The following is a 24,865-nucleotide window of genomic DNA, read 5'->3' on the forward strand; positions in this document are numbered from 1 at the left end:
ACATCCTCCATAAACAAGGACTATTGGCTTCATGGGTGCTGAGACCTCTGCACTTTGTTACCGCCATGTGGGAAGATAAAAGGTTCGTTCACTTGGAGCTTGGGGTTTGTAGATAAGGTGCCCTGATCATCGGGTCAGTTTCCCTCCACCCTTAGGCCAATTACAAAGATAGGCTTAGGAAAGTCCTAAAGTTCTGAGGTGTTCTACCCAGGGAGTTTAAGAGTGATGTGTAAGATTCTTTTCAATTCTTGTGTCATTTAGTGCAATGGTTTCTGGAGGAGCAGAGGGTATGAGAGCCAAGTAGGAGAAGTGTCCTAAAGCCCTTTAGAAATACTGCGGATGATGTGACAAAAACAGGGAGTGTCTAATGCCTGCTCTTGGACGGAAGGCAGATCTGCAGCCTGTGGCTGAATGTGAGGTGGGCTAGCTCTATGGGGTTGTGTGAAGAATGACAGAGTAATAATATCCAGGACCCAAAGACTGAAAGATGCAGGCGCCTTCTCATTAAGAGGGCCTTGCAAGACTTAGATTCCCTACAGTTCACAAACAGCACTAAATATTCAGGCCCCTGTTTCTGCTCTTCTCCACATAGTGGGGTCCGTATCTACAATACCAGATTTTCTGCTGTTCTCAAATGATCTTCATCGAGTAGCCAACTTTGGCATCATAGCCTGCTTTCCCCACGATGTCACTTCCATGGTCATGAAGCCATTAGCCAAAGACATTCTTTAAGAGGCGTGTCAAGCGGGTGGGGGAAATGCAATGGTCAGCTGCTACGTGCTGTGACCTTCAAAAGTCGCGTGCTGGAGCGGTATCTTTCGCATTCTCCGGAGAATCCGAAATGTGTTAAGGGCAAAGGGAAAAGCCAAAGAAGGAAGTTAACTGAGTTCTCAGGCACATCCTAAGACACCTACGGGCCCCTCTCCACCCACTCTTAATTAGCCTAATCCGCACGGTCCAATCCTCCCCGCCAGAACATCTGTCAGTGGCTCAAGTCCCGCCCCCTTTCCACCTCGGGCCAATGGCCGAGCCCGCGGGGACTCCCCGGCGAGGGGCGGGATCGGGTTTCGGCCGGGGGGCGGGGCCTCGCTGAGGACCCTGGGCTGGGCGCCTCTGCCGGTTCGTCCACCCTCTCCCGCAGCCGCCTCCTTTCAACCTTGTCCGCCGGTTGGCGCGGTCTCCGTTGCAGCGGCGGCCGTTCCCGTCGGAGCTGCAGCTCTCTCTCTCCCCGCGTTCCTTCCCGCCAGGTCCCGGAGTTCGCCCGCCATGGCTCTCCTCACTGCGGCAGCCCGGCTCTGGGGAGCCAAGGTGAGCCGCTCAGGGAGGGAAGCGCGTCGTCGCGGGGTGGGGCCGAGGCGACCGCAGGCCCTCCGGCACCGAGCCTCCCTCCCGCCCCGGAGCTCATCCCTCCGCGCCTTAAAGGGGCCCGGCCTTGGCCGGCCGCCAGCCGTTCCGGAGCGGCTAGGCCATGTGCCGCGCTGCCCTTCCTTCCGGCGCCGGCCTGCGATCCCCGGCCGCCCGGGCCCGGTCTGACTGTCACATCCGAGGTGCAAGTCAGGGATGCCGGTTCTGGCCGAAGGGCCCGAGAGTAGAGGTGTGGCGTACAGCCGGAGTTGGGGGGGATAGAATTGTTTGGAGGAGGAGTGGGGGTGAACGACTGTGCTGGAGCCGGGGCTAATTTGGGCTCTGCTTTGTAGGGAGAGTCCTGTCAGGACCTGTTCGTTTCTCATTGTAATTGAGGCCTTTGACCCGGCCGGGTCAGTTTTGTCAGGGTAGAGCCCCCAGCACCTCTTTGTCCTTGGGAGTCTTAACTGTACATAGGAGGAGCTAGGATAGGGTGGGGCATTTGTTAAACCTGCTGCTAGAATATCACTGATGACTCGAGCAAGAACCAGAAAGGTTGTTCCCCCAAGCTGCAGGCCAATAAATGAAGACTGGCCAGCGGAGTAACACCAACCAAGGTCACATGACCAATTGTACTCCTTACTTGTGCGGGTTTTCCTGCTAGTCTTAAGTCTCCTCTAACCAAGAGTACTTCCTCTTACACCCTGGCTTGGACATTTTTGCTTTTTTTTGAATCCAGAAATTCAAGTCCAAGTAATAACTCTAATTTCAGATTATCTCTGCTTTGGGCTCCGTGTAGCTCGGCGCTTTTAGCCCCCTACTCCAAGTGGGGACAGTCCCACCAACGACCTTGACTTCTGTAAAGAACTTAGGGTTTCTCTTCCCTAGACAGCTTGAAGCTGAGTATACCTGGAGAAAAGAAGAAAGGCAGAATGGTTTTGACTTGATCTGTGTAATTCATAGTTGCCAGGTGTGCCACAGAACCTGTAGAATTTATCTTGGGGTTCTTCTGAGCAAGCACCCAGAAACAAGGTGGAGACTTCTTACTTGGTAGATACTTGTCTGCCTTGTCTGTTGCTACTCCTGCTGCCAGGGAACTGGGTAAGGAATCCTCTTGGGAAATGAAGCAAGCTTTAGACAGTGTTTTGGCAGAATAGCGGACCTATAATTAGATCATTTCAGAGCTGCTCACCCAGACCAGATAGTCTCAACACAACTTAACTTGAAAAAGTCTCTGAATTTACCTTTTGAGTTTATCGTGTCTGTTAGGGCCCTAGGAAATCTCAGAATGTTTTGGGGATGACTGTGCTGCATTCTGGAAACCTTAGAAGTCTTTTGGACTTAGTTGATGAAGTACTTGCCTTACATCGGGTGTGGCAGTGCGTACCTGTCTTCCCAGCATTTGGGGAAGGGAGACAAGCTACATACAGGACACCCTGCCTCCAAGAAAAGGGGTAAGGGAGGTACTCTTAAAATGAGCAAAGCCCAGCCGGGCGGTGGTGGCGCACGCCTTTAATCCCAGCACTCGGGAGGCAGAGGCAGGCGGATCTCTGTGAGTTCGAGACCAGCCTGGTCTACAAGAGCTAGTTCCAGGACAGGCTCCAAAACCACAGAGAAACCCTGTCTCGAAAAACCAAAAAAAAAAAAAAATGAGCAAAGCCCAGAAGCAGATCCTGGGAGCTTAGGTGGTGGAACCATCACAAATTCAAGGTCGCCAAGCGGTGTGGCACGCCTTTAATTTCAGCACTTGGGAGCCAGAGGCAGATCTCTGAGTTCGAGACCAGCCTGGTCTACAAATTGAGTTCCAGGAAGCTAGAACTGTTACACAAAGAAACCCTGTCTCAAAAAATATAAAAAGCAAAACAAAACAAAAAACCAAATTCAAGGTCAACCTGGGCTGCATACAGTTTATGCATACATAAACTTGAACTCAAAGGGTAAGTGCTTTGCTCTTGGCAAGCATAAGGACCTGAGTTCATATCCCTACCTTGTAGAGTTCATATCCCTACCTTGTAGACAGACTTTTCTGGGGGGCTGCCAGCTCACAAAAACAGATTACACAAAGGTTATTAATTAAAGCTTAGACTATGGCTTAGGCTTGTCCCACTAGCTCTTAACTTAAATGAGCCCATCTCTTGTAATCTACATTCCTTTATGTGGATTGGCTACCTTTACTTTGCCCATCTTGCTGGCAACACCGCCAGCTCTCTGTCCAGAAGTCCCTGCTGTAGCTGTTGGCCGTTTAGATGTGTCACGGTGTAATAATAGCCTATCTTACATGCGCCTATAACCCTCATAGTGCTGGGATGGAGGAAGATTGGGCACAAGATGGGAACTCTGCCAGTCAGCCAGCAGAAACAGATTTGAATGAGAGACTGTAAAAGTTAATACGGTGAAGGGCAGTAGAGGAAGACACCTGAAGTCACTCTGACACAGCATGAATGTGTACAAACAGACACACATGGAGAGAGAACAGTTAACAATAAAACAAAACCACAGAAACATGAAACTGTAAAAGCCTAACAAAATTAAGGAGTAGAATTTTGAGAGTCTGCAGTATAACTGGAATTTTGAGGATCCTTATTATATCAGCATCGCTCTTATCTGCCTAAGCTAATTTCTAAATTAGTGTCCAGTTTGATTAGTCATTGGTAATAAATCTTTACTTTTTAATATTAAAAGAGGCTTTATTAAGAAGGTAAGCCAGGCAGTGGTGGTAGGCGGATCTCTGTGAGCTCAAGGCTAACCTGGTCTACAGAGCGAGTTCCAGGACAGGGCTACACAGAGAAACCCTGAAAAGTAAAAATAAGGAGATAGAGCTCAGAGTGTTTGCTTTGAGTGTGTAAGACCCAAGGTTTATTTTTTTTTTAAGATTTATTTATTTATTTATTAAGTATACAACATTCTGCTTCCATGTATGCCCGCACGCCAGAGGAGGGCGCCAGATCTCATTACAGATGGTTGTCAGACACCATGTGGTTGCTGGAAATCGAACTCAGGACCTCTGGAAGAGCAGCCAGTGCTCTTAACCACTGAGCCATCTCTCCAGCCCCCAAACTTTTTTTTTCTGATTAATTATGCAAGCACACGGCACTCACACGGCACAGAGACACTCAGACACAGACACACACAACACAGTACAAACTCACTTACCTGGGACTAGAACCGGTGACCTCGGGCTCTGCAGGCAGCGCTCCATTCCATTGAGCCAGTGCTCAGACCGTTAGACCCAAGGTTTATCAATCTCCAGAATGTGTGTGCCCATGTGTGCATGTGCTGGAATTACCTCACTAATGTACGGTTGTGATTGCAGGACTGGAGAAGCTGAGACAGGAATGTAGGAAGAGCTCACATCCCAAAAGTTTCAGGCCAGCTGGGGACTACATGTTAAGGGAAAAAATTAAAAACAATTAGAAGGAAAAAATTATTTTTATCCCCCTGCCCCCAGTCTATGTAGACAGATAAATAGATCTTGGCCAGTAGGTGTGTAGTTTATACCTATCCATTCTTGACCTGGGTTTTGTCCTGGTGTTTCACGTGTGTCTGGGTCTGTAGTTAGGCTAGGAATTGAATAGGACCACAGGTTCACCTGGAGGCTTTTGAAGTCAGCATGCTTAGCCCCGTCTAAAAGGGCTAAGACAGAATCTCATCCTGTATCCCAGTCTGGTCCAGGGCTCTTTCTCTTCCTTTGGTTTAGGTTTTTTGTTTTGTTGTTGTGTTTTTTGTTTTTGTTTTTTTTGTTTTTTGTTTTTTGTTTTTTTTGAGACAGGGTTTCTCTTAACCTAACTGTTCTGAAACTTGCTTTGTAGACAAGATGGGCCTTGATTCAGGAATCCACCTGCCTCCCATTAAGTCTGTCCCAGGTGCTGGAGTTAGAGGCTTGTACCATCCTCCTCATCCACCCTGAGGGGAATTTTGTACCAGTGAGAATTTCTTCTCTAGATGAGGATGTTTGGAAAGTTGAAAAGATGAGTGCAGTTTTACATTAACAGTGACTTGCAGCATGCCCCCTATAAACCCTAGTCCACAGTTAATTTCAACAAAGCAATCATTTTTCTCCTATGAAATTATGCTTAACACCTGAAACTTTTGAAGGCAGGGCTCTGATCTCTGTGTATTTACCTTTCTTGACCAAGTGGAGGTTACCTTGTGTTAATTGTGAGATAAGTCTCTTTGTTCTTACCTGCCTTTAAATTGGGAGCAGGTGAATATGAAGTCAGGGCATAAATGGACAGGCTTCAAGGACAGAAGTGTAGTCAGTGTAATTGAGAAGGGATCTATGACATTTCTGGTTCCTAGAATCTGAGCCTGCTAGCCCAGGAAACCAGTCGTGGCTCTGAGCTAGAGCCGCACAGTAATTCCTGTGCCTCATGTCAGTACTTTCGGGGAGGATGAGTAGGGTGTGGAATCTGAAGCAGTGAGGCATCTTCTCAGTGTCTTCTCAGCGTCTGCCCGTTCTCACAGCTGCCCAGACTCTGGGGCGTTATTACCTGGGTGCTGGATCACATCGTGATTCTGAAGACGTGGATAGAATCTGACAGTTTATATTTTTTGGACTGATGATGTGTGATGCTTGGATTACAAGTGTGACCCACCACACCCAGCTTATTTTTTCACATGATTTAGGAATGGATTCTTGTAAAACCTAGAGCAGAGTCTTAGGAGCCAAAAACAAAAGCAAACTAGCAGCAGTAAGGAAATCATTAGTATTTCCAGGAAAGTGTTGAGGTGACACATCAGTACTTTAGTGTGTGTGTGTCACTGCACTCGATGTCGGAACAGTTTATACGCGTTCATTTTTTTCTCCTGCAAACGCAGATCATCAGGCTTGGCAGAAAGGGCTTCTACTTGCTGGACCTTTTCACCAGCCCCTGCATAACTTTCTAAATTAAAAGTAGTAAAGGTTAATACGTTAAAAAAAAACAAACAGTAAATTGACTATGAAGAGATGGTGAATCCATTAAGGGCAGGAACTAGTCTTGTAGAAGATCTGAGTTTGGTTCCCAGCACCTACACAGAGTGGCCTTACAATTGCCTTTACCTCCAGGTTCAGGGGATCCTACGCCTTCTTCTGGTCTTCTTGGGTACCTGCACACAACGGCATACTCGGACATAAAAGCAATCTTTAAAAATAAATTTTATAAGCTAGGCATGTTGGCAGTTACTTTATTTACTTCATTCTGGAGGCAGAGGCAGATGTGTCTCTGTGAGTTTGAAACTAACCAAAAAGTACGTAATAAAATAAGCAGACCTAAAGAACAGAATAAGTTTCTGCTGAGACAAAAAGCTAAGACTATTCGTTGATTTCTATTTGAAACTCAGTCCTTTTCAGAGGTTTGAGTGTTATTTTTTATGGTCTTCCTGTCTGAATAATTGGTGGACCTGTAGGCAAGTAGGACTTCCTACTGATAGAAAGGGCAAGTGGGAACCAGCAAGATGGCTCAGCAGGTAAAGGCACTTGACCACCAGGCCTGATAACCACTCCCGTCCCACATGTTGGAAAGACAGAATCAATTCCTTCATTTGTTCTCTGACACCAAAGCCATGGTGTGTCTGTCTGTCTCTGTCACTCAAGCACTTAATAGTTCCGTGGTTAAACATTTTTAAAGGGAAATGACAGAATTATTGAGAGAACTACTGTTAGCATTGGGGGTAGCATGCGAGGTCTGGACTGCTCTGCTAGGGCTGTGAGTAGCCTGCCCAAACCCTGCAGGCCGGCTTCCAGCATGACCATTGTGAAACACAGGCTTCCGATGGCTTTAGTTCTCTCTGACCTGGTTCTGGAAAGAGGATTCTTTGTCCTAGGCCAAATTTTTGTTGTCGTTGTATGTTTTGATTTTTTTCTCTCTCTTTCTTTTTTTCTTTCTTCCTTCCTTTCTTTTTCTTTTTTCTTTCTTTTCTTTTCTTTTTTTTTTTTTTTTTTTTTGAGACAGGGTTTCTCTGTGTAGAACTCTCTCTGTAGACTAGGCTGGCCTCGAATTCACAGAGATCCGCCTGCCTCTGCCTCCCACTTGCTGGGATTAAAGGTGTGCGCCACCACCGCCTGACTTGATTTTTCTTTGGTTACTCTTTGAGTTTCTCTGAGACAGGATCCCATGTAAGTGAGGCATGCTTTAAACTCCCTTTCAAGGGCTAAGACTATAAATGTGCACCACCATGACAGAGCTTCGTGTCTTATTTGTTTTTGAGATTGATATGATAAGGAGACAGTTTTTATTTATTTTTGAAACAAAGTCTCACGAGATAGCCCTGGCTGTTCTAGAACTTGATGTGTGGACCAGGCTGTCCTCGAATTCACAGGTCTGTTTGGCCTCTGTGTCTCCAGTGCTAGGATTAAAGGTGAGCACCACTGTACTCTGCCTGATTTATTTCATTCTTTTTTTTTTTTTAATTTCATTCTGAGTGTGTTTGTGTGTTTGCCCTCTGAGAGCAGTGGCTTCAAGCCCCCTAACAACTACCTCCACACCCCGCTTAGCTAGAGTTGCAGGGGATGTGAGCTGTCCAGCATTGGCGCTAGGAACTGAACTCTGGTAAGGCAGTCTGAGCCACTGTGCCATCTCTCCTGCCCCATCATCTTTTTGGTAGAGTCTCACTATGTATGCCTGGCTGATCTGGAACTCACTGTATAGAGCAAGCTGACCTTGAACTCTCAGATCTATCTGCTTCTCCCTCCAGAGTGCATCACCACTCCTAGCATGTTTGTTTGTTTTCTCTCTTTTTCTTTCATTTATTTTGGTTTTTTGAGGCAGCATTTCTATGTAACAGCCCTAGCGGTCCTGGAACTTGCTTTGTAGACCAGATCCACCTGCCTCTGCCTCCTAAGTGCTGGGATCAAATCAAAGTGGTGAGCCACCACAACCCAGCTTCTTTTTTCTTAATACAAGCAGTTCTTTCTGCATTAGAAGCCCCAGTAGCTTAAGATTTTTCCTACTGGTTATGGGTGAGTTCTGGTATTGTATGTGCTTCCCCCTTGCTCAGTCATCTGTTGTTGACAGTGTCTTGTTAAAATCAGGGTGCTTTCTCTCAAGGCTTCTTTCTGTTTTGTTTTATGTGTATAGGAGTTTTGTCTGCATGTTTGTCTATGCACTGTGTGCATGCCTGATACCTGAAGAGGCCAAAAGATGGCAATGGATACCCTGGAAGTGGAGTTACTGACAGTTGTGAGCCACTGTGTACGTGCTGGGAATTGAACCCAGGCTCTCTTAACCACCAAGCCATCTTTCTACCACCACTACCCTAGTTTTTTTTTTTTTTTTTTTAAAGACAGGGTCTGTGTATTCCTGGCTGTCTTGGAACTCTGTATAGACCAGGCTAGTCTTAAATTCACAGAGATACGCCTGCCTCTTCTGAGTGCTGGGATTAAGGATTTTGACATTATGTCTGGCCTCTCTCAAATCTTTAATGTTGGAGGTCCTGGGAATGTAGGATGAGGTGCCTAGAATGGAGAGCAAAGAAAAAATGTCCCTGTAAAAGAGAACCCTTCATAGGAATTAGTGTTAATAAGGTGAGAGGAATAAGGGTCTAGCAACCGTATTCAGTGGTTATCCAGACAAGGTTCATGAGTGCGGAGTAGTAGTTCACATTTGCTCACTGTCCTATTTTAGCAGGAATATTCTTTTTTCAGATTTATTTAACTTTATTTTATGTGCATTGATGTGAATTGTCAGATCTCCTAGAACTGGAGTTACAAGCAGTTGTGAGCTGCCACGTGGGTGCTGGGAATTGAACCCAGCTCCTCTAGAAGAGTAGCCAGTGCTCTTAACCACGGAGCCATCTCTTCAGCCCTTTAGCAGGAATATTCTTAAATAATATAGAAAAGTTCTTTGAAGCATTACCTCCATATAACTCATTGGTCTTTTCCCCTCGTTGCCCTGTAAGATGGAGGCGGTGGTGTGTTGTTGTCGTCAGCACATCTGAGAACCGTACTCCACTTCCATCAGTAATAGCAGACTCACAGGGCTATACCTGTGCCTACAGTCCCACTCTCATGAGCCCAAGACAGGATCCAGGCCAGGGTGGGCTACATAGTGGGGCCTTGTCTGAGAAATGACACAGCCATCATTCAGGTGAAAAACAAGCACACCTGTAATCCCAGCCCTAAGGAGTCCACAAGAGGAGCGTGGATTCAAAGCCAGCCTGGGCTACATGAGATCCTGTCTCAGTAAATACAAAAAGATCTCTGTGAGTTCAAGCCTAGCTAGAACTGTTACACAGATTAAATCCTACCTTGAAAAAACCTAAACAAACAAGCAAACAAGCAAATAAAACAAGAAAGCTCAAGGCACCAGCATGTGAGTTTGAAAACAAAAACCTCCTAATGGTTGTGGTGTTTCCACTTTCCCCCGTTGGGACTCCTGGCTGTCAGCCATTATTCACCAAGCTTTAGCAGTCTCTCTGGCTCTCCCCATGAAGGAACTGACCTATTGAGTGAAGTGACTGCCTGCCTCACCTGACAGCTGCTGATCAGTGAGGTGACTACTTGTGGCAAGCAACCAGATGCCCAAATCTCAGCTGTCACAGCTCCAGGGCTGGGGAGGAGCTGGGGGGAAGATGTTGAGAAGTGATTCGCCTGCCCCATCAGTGGTGTGACCTGAGCATACTGTGTAAGGCCATTCTCAGCGCTCTTAGTGCTGCCAGTGAAGTTTGAGGGCTTTAGGCATGAGTACTGACATGCGTTCCAGGTTAGTGTGATTATATACTGAGTTCCAGAACACCCTGTCTCAGAAAAACCTGCTGTCCCAGCACTGGGAGAGAGCAGAAGGAACAGGAGTTTGAGGCCAGCCTTGCCTATATGGTGAGTTCAGGAACAACCTGTACCATAAGTGATCCTATCTCAAAAAAGCTAAAAATGATATCCCTCCCAAGAAAAATAGGAAGTTGAGGTCTTATTATTAAATGAAATTAGCCATTCACCCTTTCCTAGGGTTTGACAGATTTCTTCCTGTGATGAATTCTGACTAGACCAGAGTTTGGGCACTTGATGGATTGTTACAGCCAATACAACTCTCTGCCCCCTCCCACTTTTGAGATAGGCTCTCACATAGCTTAGGCTCCTCAGACTGGATATGTTGTGTAGCTGAGACTGATGGGGAATTCCTGATCTCTCCCTCTACATACCTTCCAACTGATTGTATTATAGGCCTGTGACCATGTCACCTGGCTCTTTTTTCAAAAACATGGTTTCTCTCTGTAGCCCAGACTAGCCTGGAACTTGAGTCTTCAGCTGCTTCAGCTTTTGTAGCGCTGGGATTACAAGGATGTTACCACCATGCCATACAAGACCAGCGGTGAATGCTGCGTGTCAGTATGCGGGACAAGTTTGGGTGTCTTCCGTCACTGTCTGCTTTAATGCCTTGGGGACAGGAAGCTCACACATTTTTGGCTAGGTCGACTGGCCAAAACTCTTAGGATCCAGTTTCTGAGTTATAGCTACAAGCTGTTATGCCTATTTTGTTCTTAGTGTTTTTCTTTTTTTTCTAACAGCCTATATTTTTACAAGATACTAGTTATGGACTAGAAATGGCATTTAACATAAATGTCAAAACATTCCGAAAAGAACTTACTGGTCACGTTTATTTGATAACAAAATGCTTCAAGATTTAACAAAATACAATTTAGTGTTGATGTCTGGCTTTTATGAGGGTGCATATGCTTTAAGTTTGCAGAGTAAACACTCTTGCCCACTGAGCCATCTTCCACACCCTAACATTGTTTTTTTAATTACCATTTTAGAGAATTGAACAGTGAGGTTTATGTTAGGGTCTCATAGCCAAGGCAACAGGATGAAAATGGCAGGCCTGTATTTAGGATTTGCTGTGCTTTTCGTGTAAACTGTAGATTGAAATTAAGTCTGAGATCCAAGTCTGAATTTCCATTAGTTTGTTTTGATTTATTTTGGGGATGTAATCTCTTTTGGCTGGAGACTGAGCTCAAATTCATGCAGCTGAGGGTGATCTTACTCTGATTCTCCTGGGTGCTGGGATTATAAACTGCATCACTGTATAACGTTTCCGGAGTGCTGGGGGCGGGGTAATCCATGGGCTTGTGCATGTTAGGCAAGTGCTTGAGTTACATCCTCATACCCCTTATTTTAGTTTTCCATTTTTTTAAATTATTTTTTGTGTCTACATGTATGACTGTGTACCATCTGTGCTTGGTGCCTGTGGAAGCAGAAGAGGTCATTGGGTTTCTTAGAATTAGAGTTATAGATGGTTGTGAGCTGCAGTGTGGCTGCTGGAAACTGCGGGTCCTCTGGAAGAGCAGCTAGTGCTCCTGCTGCCAAGCCATCTCTGCAGACTTGGCCTGGCTCTGTCACAGATATGCACCATCCCATACGCAGCTTTCCTTTCCAGATCAAGTATTCTGTGTTCGTTGTAATTAAAGGTCTAACATGAATTTTTCCTTGATCATTTTGGATAGTTTGTTAGTCATTGTTTAGAGTCAGTAAGAGTGTGTGTGTACAGTGCACGTAGATGATATATGAAAATGCCGGGAGTGGTGGCACATACCTCCAAACCAGAACTCGGGAGACAGAGACAGTTGATCTGAATTCAAGGCCAGCCAGAGCAACATGAAGGAACTTTGCCTGAAAAAATAAAAATTATATTTGTGTGTATATCTATGTATGTATGTGTGCATACTCACACAGTTATAGAAGTGAGCAGGATACCAGGAATAGTGGTAGTGGGTTTCAGTTCAAGTCTGTAAGTCTGAGAGCTTGAGAATTGCCAGTGTCAGTCAGTCATGTGTGCAGAGGCAGAGGTCTGGTGTCTATGTTTGGAGAAAAGTATTTCTAGCTGGGAGAGACAAGAGGCTGATTTACCTTTCCTGGTTTTGCTCTATGAGGTGCCCTGCTGATGGGGTTCATACCCATGTTGAGGAGCCACTTAGTCCACTCAGGCTCCCATTCTAATATCTTCTGGAAACATCTTTACTTGAGGTGTTTTTAATACTCTCTCAAGTTGGGCTGAAGAAATGGCTCAGATATTAAGAGCACTGCTGCTCTTCCAAAGGATCCAGGTTCAATTCCCAGCACCCACGTGGCAGCTCACAACCATCTGTAACTTCAGTTCCAGGGGATCTGACACCGTCACACAGATAAACATGCAGGCAGAGCCCCAGTGCACACTAAATGAGTAAATAAATCCTAAAGAAATACTCTCAAGTTGACACTTAAAAACAGATGTCACACATAGTTTTCAGGGTGACTTACTACCTTCAAAATTCCTCTAATTTATTTAATTTTCCTTTTTCTTGTAATTCTTAATTTTATGTGAATGGGTGTTTTTGCATGTGTGCCTGAGCACCACTTGAATGCCTGGTACCTGTAGGGGCTAGAAGTAGGCACTGGATTCCCCAGAACTGGAGTTATAGGATGGTAGGTGGATAATTTATTTATTCCTCTTTTCAGGGGGGCAAGACAGAACATGATTAAAGTGTGCATCAGTTGTGATTAGCGTCTTTTACAGTCACTACATGCAACACCCTGCTTGCTCTTGTCTGATTCTCAGGAAGTAACATAAGCAGAGGGTTGGAAATGCTCTTGTGAAAGGCTGCCCTGCCTGAGGCTGTCAGCGGGGTGGAGAGAGCACTGCAGCAGCAGTGCCCGGCCACCTTCCTGTTGACAGTTAAATCTGTATAACAACCCCGTGTGTGAGACAAGCTCTTATAGGATATGAGAAGCAGGCTTCTGCCAGGGCTATCTATGGCCTGATAAAAGTTTATGTCAGACTGTTCTTAAGGTGAAAGTCACTGCAGCTTCTTGGTTTAAAAAGGGAAGGGTATTCATAAGGATTTTGTCCTAATCTCTTTGCAGAACTCATCCTGCATTGTTCTTGCTGTCCGGCATGCCAGTGCTTCTTCCACGGTAAGATCTGTCAAGAATGCAGAATCACTGTAGCAGTCTGACTTCAGGACAGACTGTTTGGCAACTACTTGCCTTATTATCTTAAGTCTATTGGAATTAAGCAATAATTGTTACTGTTATGATGATTATTATTATTACTATTGTTTAAAAAAATATTTTTAAAAATTTTATGTTTATTGGTGTTGTGCCTACCTACATGTAGGTCAGATCTCCTGGAACTGGAGTTACAGATGGTTGTGAGCTGCCATGTGGGTGCTGGGAATTGAACCCAGGTCCTCTGGAAAAGCTCTTAACCGCTGAGCCATCCCTCCAGCCTCTTATTCAGTGGTGTAGTGCTGTGGAAGCAGCAAATGTTTTCCCTTTAGTTTCTGTACTGCTGAGCATTAAACCCAGAGCCTCACACATGGTATCAAGTACTTTACCACGAAAGCATGCTCATAACCCCTAAATGAAATAAAATACACTGTTTGTTTTAAATTCTAATACAGGATCTTATATCCCTTTTATCAAATTCCTGAAACAGGGTGGCCTCACTCATCTTTCTGCCTTGGCCTCTTGAGTGGCTGACTTTTTCAGTTTTTCAAGACAGGGTTTCTCTGTGGGGCAGTCCTGACTGTCCTGAAACTCTGTAGACCAGGCTGGCCTCGAACTCACAGAGATCCACCTGCCTCTGCCTCCTGAGTGCTGGGATTAAAGGCGTGAGCCACCACTGCCCGGCTATGACTTTTTAATTATTAATTAAGCGAACATCACTGTCCATATCCAGGACATTTTCCTTTCTGCAAAATGAAGCTCCCATTCACTCCTCCCTGTGCAGTCTTCATATATGTTCTTTACAGTAGGAAGCTCTCTGTTTTACGACCTCTTAACCCTTCTATTTCTCCTTCTAGAATTTGAAAGATGTATTGAGCAATCTGATACCTAAGGAGCAGGCCAGAATTAAAGCCTTCAGACAGCAACATGGGAAGACAGTGGTTGGCCAAATCACCGTGGATATGGTAAGGGCAGTGGTGTCTTAGATGACGTATGCCACAAAGGTACCATTTCCTTTACTGGTATACAATGAAATGTTAGGTTTTATGGTATTCCTTAGAGAATAGTTGTTTTTTTCCTGCAAATTTATAATTAAGCCTAACCTTGTTCACCTATGAACAAAGATAGATCAGTTTATAGTTCTGTTCCCAGCTTCAGCTAGGGCCAGACTGTCTTCTGATTGTTGTCACGGCCATCTAGTTAGACTGCAAGCCCAGTGAATCCTCTGGAGCAGCCTTAGGATAACTTCCTAAGCTCTTCAGTCAGTGCTCCTTTCCCTTTGCCCATAACAGATCTAATTCCATTTAGCTCATCATTGGGAATGTGGAGGGGATTAAGGATGGTCATGAGGAAAAATAAAATACAGATAAGAAAAGGAAGCAAAGGCAGGTACATTAAAGAAACAGTAGTGACCTGGTGCACATGCTCGTTGCCTGAGCTAGCAGCCTTTGACAGAGCACTGGTTCAGTTCTAGAAATCCAGCTCCCAGAACCTACCTCCCAAATACAGTCTTGTGGGTGAGAGAGTAAAGGTCTTCTGAGCACAGGAGCTCCAGCCACTGCAGGCAGGTCTGTGATGCTTGCTCACACTTCTCTCCTTAGATGTATGGCGGCATGAGAGGTATGAAGGGACTCGTGTATGAGACATCGGTTCTCGATCCTGATGAGGTAAGACGCCATCATCTATCAGTGATTGTCCATACTAGGACAGCTGGAAACAATTTCCTCTCGTGCACCTCTGTACAGAATAAGAGAACAAAGGCAGGATAAATATGTGAAGAATAGGATTTTGTTTTTGTTTGAAGTTATAGCCTGGGCAGGTGTGGAACTTGTGGTTATACACCAGATTGGCTTTGAACTCATGGCAGGTACTTTTTGTTGTTGTTGTTGTTGTTGTTGAAAAAACAAAACACATTTATGGGCTAGAGAGGCGACTTAGCAATTAAGAAGACATACTGCACCCACACAGAAACTCATGCACTCACGTGCACACACAATTGAAAGTAATAGAAAGAGCCACATCTTTAGTCCCAGCACTCAGTAGGCAGAGGCCACCCTTGGTCTTCAAGGTGAGTGCCAGGACTACATAGACATGCTCTGCCTCAAGAAACGATTATTTAATATAGTTTTTCCTTTTTTTTTTTTTTTTGGTTTGTTTGTTTGGTTTTTTGTTGTGGTTTTATCTATCTATTTTGTTTTTTTCGAGCCAGTTTATTTCTGTTTTTGTTTTGTTTTGTTTTGTTTTGAGATAGGGTTTCTCTGTGTAGCACTGGCTGTCCTGGAACTTACTACATAGAACAGACTAGCCTTGAACTCGGGGATTTGTCTCTTCTGCCTCCCAAGTGCTGGAATTAAAGGAGTGTGACACCATGCCTGTTTTTTGTTTGTTTAATAAGTAAATAAATAAATTGTACACACACACACGCATACATACATAAAGTAAACTTTTAAGTAAATACTTGTTCTTGTACGTGTTCACGTACAAGTGCCCAGGTACAAGTCCCACATTTCACATTGTAAGTGTGGAGGTCAGAGGACAGCTTGTGGGAGTTGGTTCTCTTGCATCACTGTGTGAGTCCCGGGGATCACACTCAGGTGCTCAGGCTTAGTAGCGTGTGTTTACCACTGAAATGACTGATGACTAGGACTAGTCTGTTCTGTGACTGACAGATTAATAAATTGGGTCACAATTGTCACTTTCTTTCTCAAGGGCATACGTTTCCGAGGACATAGTATCCCTGAGTGCCAGAAACTACTGCCTAAGGCTAAGGGTGGGGAAGAACCCCTACCTGAGGGCCTATTTTGGCTGCTGGTAACTGGACAGATGCCAACAGAGGAACAGGTATGGTCAACATTGACCCTTCTGATTCCCCTTCCTTGCTTTTCTCTAGTCGTCAGCATTTAATCTTCATCTGCCCATAGCTGGGGTTTTTAGAGTGCTTCGAGAAGTAAGTAGGGTCTGACTACGTCTGAGAGGATTGTACCCTGTTGGGTCATCTTTACTCAGGCGTTTCTGAGCGAATCTCCTTTTTCACAGGTATCTTGGCTCTCACAAGAATGGGCCAAAAGGGCAGCTCTGCCTTCTCATGTGGTCACCATGCTGGACAACTTTCCTACTAACCTGCACCCCATGTCTCAGCTCAGTGCAGCCATCACAGCCCTCAACAGTGAAAGTAACTTTGCCCGTGCCTATGCAGAGGGAATCAACCGAACCAAGTACTGGGAGGTAGGAAATTTGAGCTGTGTGGTTGGACTGTAATGGGGTTCGGAGTACCTGAATGTGAAGAACACTTCTGGCTTAGTTGAGGAATCCACTTCACAAACTGAGGCAATCCCTAACACTAAAACAAAAATTTACTATAAGACTTGTTAAAATTATAAAGAAAATAGAGAATTGGTTTTTTTCCTATTAATTTATATTTTGTTTGTGCACTCATAGTGTGTAAAGATCAGAAGACAGCTTAGGAATTTGTTTTCTCCTCATACAGAGTTTGTACCATGGATCAGTTTGTCAGGTGCCACTGTCCACTGAACCAGCCCCAAATAAGGACAATTTTTATGATGCCTTAGGATTTGGATGAGTGATAGCTAATCACATTGTAGCCTAGGAGGACTGATAACTAATCACACTGTAGCCTAGGAGGACTGAGATAATCACATTGTAGCCTAGGAGGACTGATAGCTAATCACACTGTAGCCTGGGAGGACTGAGATAATCACACTGTAGCCTAGGAGGACTGATAGCTAATCACATTGTAGCCTAGGAGGACTGATAGCTAATCACACTGTAGCCTAGGAGGACTGATAGATAATCACACTGTAGCCTAGGAGGACTGATAGATAATCACACTGTAGCCTAGGAGGACTGATAGATAATCACACTGTAGCCTAGGAGGACTGATAGATAATCACACTGTAGCCTAGGAGGACTGATAGATAATCACACTGTAGCCTAGGAGGACTGATAGATAATCACACTGTAGTCTAGGAGGACTGGTGCCAGTCACTCTGGGCTAGCCACCTAAGATACTGCAGGAGAGACAAAGACTAACGTCCTGTTTGTAGAATCCTAAAATGAAAAGTGACGTGTGTGTGTGTGTGTGTACACCAAAGGTCAGCACCAAGGGTCTTATCTTTTCCACTTTACATTCACTTTATTTTTTGAGACAGGGTCTTTCACTGAAACTGAAGCCCCTTGAATTGGCTAGTCTGACTGGGCAATTAACTTGAGAAATCCAACAGTTTCTGCCTTCCCAACATCGTGGTTATAGATACTGTTGCTTTGCCTGGGTTTTTACAGGGGTGCTGGAGTTTCAAACTCAAATGCTCGTGTTTGAGTGCTTGAGTAGTACGCCCTTTACTGACTAAGCCATCTTGTGGCTTAGGGAAAGTAACCCCCACCTCCCTTATGTGCACTACTTTTGTAAACGGTGGTGGTGGTGGTGGTGGTGGTGGTGGTGGTGGTGGTGGTGGTGGTTGAAAGGATCTTGCTATGTAGGTAGCACTTACTACTACTGTCTTTGAACTCGCTGTATAATCCACACTGTTCTTGAACCCGTGAACCTTCAGCCTTCTGAATACTGGGATTATAGGCACTTGCCATCGCACCATTTTATGAGATGCTGAGGACTGAGTGCTGTTTGCATGCTAGGCAAACAGTTTTCAAGGTTTATTTATGTGTATATGTCTGAGCCATTGTGAGTTTATTTGCACCATATGTGCTTAGGAGCCCATGGAGGCCAGATGTTGTGTCCCCTGAGACTGGAGGAATTGGGGGTGCTTATGTGTTGAAGCTTGCATGTGAAGGGCAGAGGACAACTTTCAGGACATGGTTCTCTCCTACCATGTGGCGCCCAGGAGTTGAACTCAGGTCCTTTAACATCTGCTGCTCAAATAATTGTTATAGCTGTCCTAGAATTCACTCTGTAGACCAGGCTGGTCTCAAACTCACAGAGATCCACCTGCCTCTAACTCCTAAGTGCTGGGATTAAAGGCATGTGCCATCACAGCCTAGCAATTATGCCTGGGTTTGTTCACATACAAGGGGAAAAAAAAGTGTGTGCCACCACTGCCTGCCATTTTTTTGCAGACCCTCCCATCTTTGCTCTCTTTCAGATTTATTACGTCTATTTTTATTAATTGTTGGTGCATGTGTGTGTGTGCATGTGTATAAACAGGTAAATATGACCTGCTTGGTCTGTATAATGTTACTTGTATGTGTGTTTTCAATAACCAGTTAGTGTACTCTTCTTGGTATATTTTTCAAGATTTATTTTTGATGTGTACGGATGTTTTGTCTGCAAGTCTGTCTGTGCACCACCTGCATGCAGTGTCTGTGGATGCCAGAAGAGGGCAGTGGATCTTCTGAACCGAGTTAGATATCATTGTTAGCTACTATGTTGGGTGCCGGGATCCTCTACAAGAGCAAGTTTTTTTTTTTTTTAATATTTATTTATTTATTATGTATACAATATTCTGTCTGTGTGTATGTCTGCAGGCCAGAAGAGGGCACCAGACCTCATTACAGGTGGTTGTGAGCCATCATGTGGTTGCCGGGAATTGAACTCAGGACGTTTGGAAGAGCAGGCAATGCTCTTAACCACTGAGCCATCTCTCCAGCCCAAGAGCAAGTGTTCTTAACTGCAGAACCGTCTCTCTACCCACGTTTGGATGTACTTTTAGGCAAATGCTAGGCATCGAGTCCAGGCCACCTACATGCTGCACAAGTTTTCTATCAAAGTATACGTGTTTCAAACCCTTGTATAATAAATAGATCTAGCATAATACGTATCTAAAGCCTTGAAGCTCTTGCTATTCAATAATTGGTCAACACTGTTTTGACTCCTAACATATGCAATAAATTTTCAATGCAATCTAAACTATAAGAGTAAACATTAGCCGGGCGGTGGTGGCGCACGCCTTTAATCCCAGCATTCGGGAGGCAGAGGCAGGCAGATCTCTGTGAGTTCGAGGCTAGCCTGGTCTACAAGAGCTAGTTCCAGGACAGGAACCAAAAGCTACGGAGAAACCCTGTCTCGAAAAATCAAAAAAAAAAAAAAAAGAGTAAACATTAGAATAAAGAAATAAAGAATGAACTTTAGAAGACGGGCCAGTGAGATGGCTTAACAGGTGGAAGCACGTGTACAATCCCAGGAATCTGACCTCAGTCCCCAGGACCCACATAAAGGTGGCAGGAAGGAAGGGACTTCAGAGTCATCCTCTGATCTCACTATGTGTATTGAAGATGTAAAGGTGATGTCCTTTCCTCTAGCACGTCCGTCTAGTGTAAAGTTCTGCTACCCTCAGCACATCGCAGTGTGGCACATCAGGTTCACAGTTTACTTTGATACTTAACTGAGGAACCTCAGCTCATGAGTGCATGCTCTTACGTTGAGGAGGGTGGAAACAATGGAGAATTGTGGGTTATTAGAAACCTAGGATACAGTAATTTACTCAGTACATGGTTGTTGTTATTCTGTACCCTGAAATATACTTAATATATAACCACCCAGCATACAGCGGTCAACTCAGACACTGTCTATGAAGGACAAACAATATTGCAGCCTAATGCTTTGTAGGTAATTCCTCTTTTCTCCACCTTTTCTTTAATCAGTTGATTTATGAAGATTGTATGGACCTGATTGCGAAGCTACCCTGTGTTGCAGCAAAGATCTACCGGAATCTTTACCGGGAAGGCAGCAGCATTGGGGCCATTGACTCTAAGCTGGACTGGTCCCACAATTTTACCAATATGTTAGGCTATACTGATGCACAGTTCACCGAGCTTATGCGTTTGTACCTCACCATCCACAGGTAAGTTAGATTTAATAATTATACCCCTTAAATGCCTGGATTGAGCTGGGTGGTGGTGGTGCACACCTTTAATCTCAGCACCCAGGAGGCAGAGGCAGGTGGATCTCTGCGAGTTTGAGGCCAGCCTGGTCTACAAAGCAAGTTCCGGGACAGCCAGGAACTGTCTGGGGGGATGGGGGTGGGGAGGCAACCCTGGATTGATGGGAAACTCTTTGATTTGGATTGAGGTTTTTTGGGGTTTTGTTTTTTCTTTTTCTTTTTTTTTTTTTTTTTTTTTTTTTTGGAGACACAGAATCTTTCTACATAGCCCTGGTCCTGGAACTCGCTATATAGATCAGGCTGGCCTCAAACTCATAAAGATCCTCCAGAGCTGCCTCTGCCTCCCAAGTGCTAGGAATAAAGGCGTGTGCCACCGTGCCCAGCATTGAGGGTAGGGGTAGTACTACATTTTAAAGTTCCTTAATGTTATTATTTAGGAACACATGACCTGTATAGCAAAGGGGTATATGTATAAACATCTTGCAAGGATTGAAACTTGGCAAGAAATAAGGAAGAAAAGCTGAAAGCTTTAGGGGAATTGCTTCTGATTTGAAAAAAACACACGAGTCCGTCAGCTTTCCAGGAGCTCCCTCTTCTGGTCACCATTATTAAAATGGGGGAGATAGCTGAGACTGTAGCTCAGTGCTAATGCATGCTTTGAGCTCTGTATTTGACCCTAACATTAGAAGTGGGGTGGAGAGAGGGAGTAGGCACAGCTGACCGGCTAGGGTGTCAGGATCCCAGAAGGCCAGGATCTGACAAGAGAAAAGCAGTGTCTGTTGTAATCAGCCCTTTCCTTTCTCACTCTGGCTCTGCCTCATGTCCCCACAGTGACCATGAGGGTGGTAACGTAAGTGCCCACACAAGCCACCTGGTGGGCAGTGCCCTTTCAGACCCCTACCTGGCCTTTGCAGCAGCCATGAATGGGCTGGCAGGGCCGCTCCATGGACTAGCCAATCAGGTAAGACTAGCTTTTTTTTCCCCGGTCTGTGTTTTTTACTCACATGATCTGTCCCCCATCTTGACACCCTTTCCTTGGCATGTGTATTGACATTCTTCTTCCCATCCTAAACTTCCCATAGGAAGTGCTTGTCTGGCTAACACAGCTACAGAAGGAAGTTGGCAAAGACGTGTCAGATGAGAAGTTACGAGACTACATCTGGAATACACTCAACTCAGGACGGGTAAGCAACCAAGAAAGAGACTAAGACCCAAACACTGAAATTTGAAAGACAATTCCAGGCTATTGAGACCTTGTCTCAAGGGAAAAAAATAAAAGAATAAAAGCAGCCCCTGCATTAGCTAGAAAACTGCCTCTTTTATTGTTTCCCCATTTGTTTGCCTTGTGGATTTAGTTTTATTTTTTATGATGCTTGGGCTTGAACCCAGCATCTCCGGCTAGCAAGGCAAGTGCTCTACCACCTGTTTTCCCAGCCGCTGCTTGCTTGCTTGCTTGCTTTATTTATTTATTTTTGTGGTTTTTTTGTTTGTTTGTTTGTTTGTTTTGGTTTTTTTGAGAGAGGGTTTCTCTGTAGCTTTGGAGCCTGTCCTGGAACTAGCTTTTGTAGACCAGGCTGGCCTCAAACTCACAGATCTGCCTGCTCTGCCTCCCTGAGTGCTAGGATTAAAGGCGTGCACCACCACCACCGCCGGACTGCATTATCTTTTTATTTAGAGACAGGGTTTTCACTGAATCACCCAGGCTGACTTTGAATTTACAGTCCTGCTTGAGCCATCAGGACCAAATGATCTGAATGGGGACAGTTCTTCCTGAATATGCCAGCTCTGTGATTTCCCCCCCTTTGCAGGTTGTCCCAGGATATGGTCATGCAGTGCTAAGGAAGACTGACCCACGGTATTCCTGCCAGAGAGAGTTTGCTCTGAAACATCTGCCTAACGACCCTCTGTTTAAGCTGGTTGCTCAGCTGTACAAGATTGTGCCCAATATCCTCTTAGAGCAAGGGAAGGCCAAGAATCCTTGGCCCAACGTAGATGCTCACAGTGGGGTGCTGCTCCAGGTGAGTCCGTTCTCCCTGCCTGCCTTCTCACTGTACCACAGTTTTGTTCTTTGCTCTTCACAAAACTCCCTAATCAGAATAAGGGCAAGGAACCCAAAGCCTCATGCAGGGCCCTTTTGGCTTGGAACTCTGTGTAGACCAGCTTGACCTGGAACTCAGATCCACTGCCTCTTCAAGTGCTTTGAATGAAGGCCTGGCACTTTTTCTAGTTAGTTGGTGGTAAATGTGTTTATGTGTCTGTGTATGTGCTGGCACATGCATGTGCATGTGGATGCCAGAGGTGATGTCAAGTGTTTTCCTCTGTTACTTTTTTTAAAAAAATATATTTATTTATTTATTTATTGTGTATACAATATTCTGCCTGCATGTATTGCCTGCAGGCCAGAAGAGGGCACCAGACCTCATTACAGATGGTTGTGAGCCACGGTGTGGTTGCTGGGAATCGAACTCAGGACCTTTGGAAGAGCAGGCAATGCTCTTAACCACTGAGCCATCTCTCCAGCCTCCTCCTCTGTTACTTTTCATCTTACTTTTTGGAGACTTTTTTTTTTAAATATTTATTTATTTATTATGTATAGAATATTCTTTCTGTGTGTAATGCCTGAAGGCCAGAAAAGGGCACCAGACCTCATTACAGATGGTTGTGAGCCACCACGTGGTTGCTGGGAATTGAACTCAGGACCTCTGGAAGAGCAGGCAATACTCTCAACCGCTGAGCCATCTCTCCAGCCCTGGAGACTTTTTTTTATCTTACCTTTTGGAGTCTCTTAGTGAACCTCTAGGGTCATCCCATCCTGCTCACAGGATTTCAGGTATATGCTATTACACCCTGCTTCTGTGTGCATGCTGGGAATCTGAACTCAGGTCCTAAGTCTCGAAAGGCAAACCGTCTACCAACCAATATGTTTCCTTGGCCTCTGGCCTTAAGCTTTTGACCTCCTGCCTCGGCCTCTTAAGTAAAAGTAGATAGAATTTCAGGTCTACAGCACTGGGTTCCCCTAGAGCAGGGTCTCCTCTAGCCTCCCTCACAGAGCCCTTTGACACAATCAAGCTCTTGACTGAGCTGCAGCTGTATTACTTTTCCTAATGTTCTTTCAAATTATTTAAGGCTGAGTGGGCTAAGACTATGGATAAAAGGGGGAATGGAGTCTCTAAGGTTTTTGTTGCCATAGACTTGTGTGTGCCTGGCTTTTAATAAAGCTTTTTTCTCTTCTACCCTAACAGTACTATGGCATGAAGGAGATGAATTACTACACGGTCCTGTTCGGAGTGTCGAGAGCACTGGGTGTGCTGGCACAGCTCATCTGGAGCAGAGCCCTAGGCTTCCCTCTAGAGAGGCCCAAGTCCATGAGCACGGACGGTCTGATGAAGTTTGTGGACTCTAAGTCAGGGTAAAACGGGAGATTGCGGGAAACTGACTATAAGAAAACGAGGAAGCTTAAAATAAAGTATAATTTTGTTTTGTTTCAGGGGCCTTTAAGACTTAAGATTAACCTGTATCCGAGGCACTGAAAATACATTGAAGTTAAAATATAAATTAAGACTTAAAAGATGAAAAGCAACCCCTTCTTCCCTCACCAACTCACTTCCCTCCCTGGTATGAGTTGTCTACCAACTCCAGGACTAATGCATGTGGTCAGGTTAGATCTGGCTACCCACCATCTCTAGAGCGAGAGTCTGGCTCCTCTTGTTTAGGTCAAAGCAGGTTACAGAAAAGCTGCAGTCATTCTGTGAAGCTTTTGCTTCTACCCTACCAGTCCTCTGAGCTACTGAGGCCAGGGCCAGGCCCTGTTTGTTTCCATAGGAATCATGTTGGGTGTCAGCTGTGTCAAACCCTAAGGCCTTTTCCTGTGTACGCAAGCACTTCCTAGAAAGATCTATTGGTTAGCTGGAAATGAATATTGGTTATTTGGCAACTTTTGATGCTATCAGGTGGCCATAAATGGCATATTTATTTTACTGGTACCCAGCATTTGATTCTATTTCTCTCTTTAAACTATACCATTAAATTAAGGTCTGCAAGTGTTCTGTTTCCTCCCAGACTTCCTATACCTGCTGTGCCTCAGCTGAGGAGGCTCTGGGTCTCCCTGTCCTAGCCTCGGCTAGGGTCCTCTTAGCAGGTCTGTGATCTGTGGTCTTCCCAGTCATTTGGCTTTTCAGTACTTAATGTGAACTAGGCCTTTTACTTCCATGGAACATAAGCCACTCTCTTCTGACCTTGGTTTATTCTGTTAATATGCTCTGACACATAGAACAAGGGCTCAGGAATGACCAGCCTCTTCATGGGCTGGTCCCAGGGGTTCTAGCCTTTCTTTTTGAACAGAAAAATGACTTGCGATTAGACATAGTTCCCTTTGAATATCAGTTGGACCTAGGGCTGAGGGCATTCAAAACAGTGAGCCGCCTTCTCATCCCCTGCGTCGAGGACATGTCCCTTTATTTATCGAGGTCACTCTTGCTCTTCCCTTACGAGCTCACAGTATGGTGGTTATCTTAGCAGCCCCGTCTGCACAGGTTTCCAGTGACTCAGAAGCTATATTGCCTTTTCTTTGAGAAAGGGTTGAGATACACTCCTGTTTTGCTCCCTCCCTACCCCAGACTCCTGCCTGCGTTTGTGTGGAACCCAAACCCCAACACCACACTGTTGAGATGGACACACTGTAAACCCCTGGGTAACTGTTAAGTCATGATGCAGACTTCAGGTTGTTATGTATAAAATGAAAAATAATAAATGTTTTTATTAACAATGCTTG

At 45.0% G+C, this 24,865-nt stretch overlaps 1 protein-coding gene and 1 non-coding gene across 2 annotated transcripts; both read left to right on the forward strand.

Moving 5' to 3' along the window:
• Positions 1 to 1,090: 1,090 nt before the first annotated feature.
• Positions 1,091 to 24,861, forward strand: Cs (citrate synthase). The gene is made up of 11 exons (XM_041664860.1): positions 1,091 to 1,308; positions 13,160 to 13,210; positions 14,101 to 14,208; positions 14,845 to 14,910; positions 15,953 to 16,084; positions 16,280 to 16,468; positions 19,856 to 20,055; positions 20,926 to 21,055; positions 21,177 to 21,278; positions 21,903 to 22,112; positions 23,337 to 24,861. The coding sequence occupies exons 1-11, from the start codon at positions 1,267 to 1,269 to the stop codon at positions 23,505 to 23,507; spliced, it is 1,401 nt and encodes a 466-aa protein (XP_041520794.1). The 5' UTR covers positions 1,091 to 1,266; the 3' UTR covers positions 23,508 to 24,861.
• LOC121465055 lies at positions 12,720 to 12,848 on the forward strand. The gene has a single exon (XR_005976610.1). It is a non-coding gene; the product is annotated as a U8 small nucleolar RNA (small nucleolar RNA).
• Positions 24,862 to 24,865: the final 4 nt, after the last annotated feature.

The sequence above is a fragment of the Microtus oregoni genome, unplaced genomic scaffold (genome assembly GCF_018167655.1).
Source record: "Microtus oregoni isolate MIOR12 unplaced genomic scaffold, Mior012 000001F_ref0000356, whole genome shotgun sequence".
Lineage (NCBI taxonomy): Eukaryota > Metazoa > Chordata > Mammalia > Rodentia > Cricetidae > Microtus > Microtus oregoni.

Bases quoted from the DNA above. Each gene is read 5' to 3' on its own strand.
- Cs (XM_041664860.1), top strand. From the start codon at position 1,267: ATGGCTCTCCTCACTGCGGCAGCCCGGCTCTGGGGAGCCAAG. The intron at 14,911-15,952 runs GTAAGACGCCAT...TTCTTTCTCAAG, and splicing joins CGGTTCTCGATCCTGATGAG to GGCATACGTTTCCGAGGACA. The intron at 20,056-20,925 runs GTAAGTTAGATT...ATGTCCCCACAG, and splicing joins TTGTACCTCACCATCCACAG to TGACCATGAGGGTGGTAACG.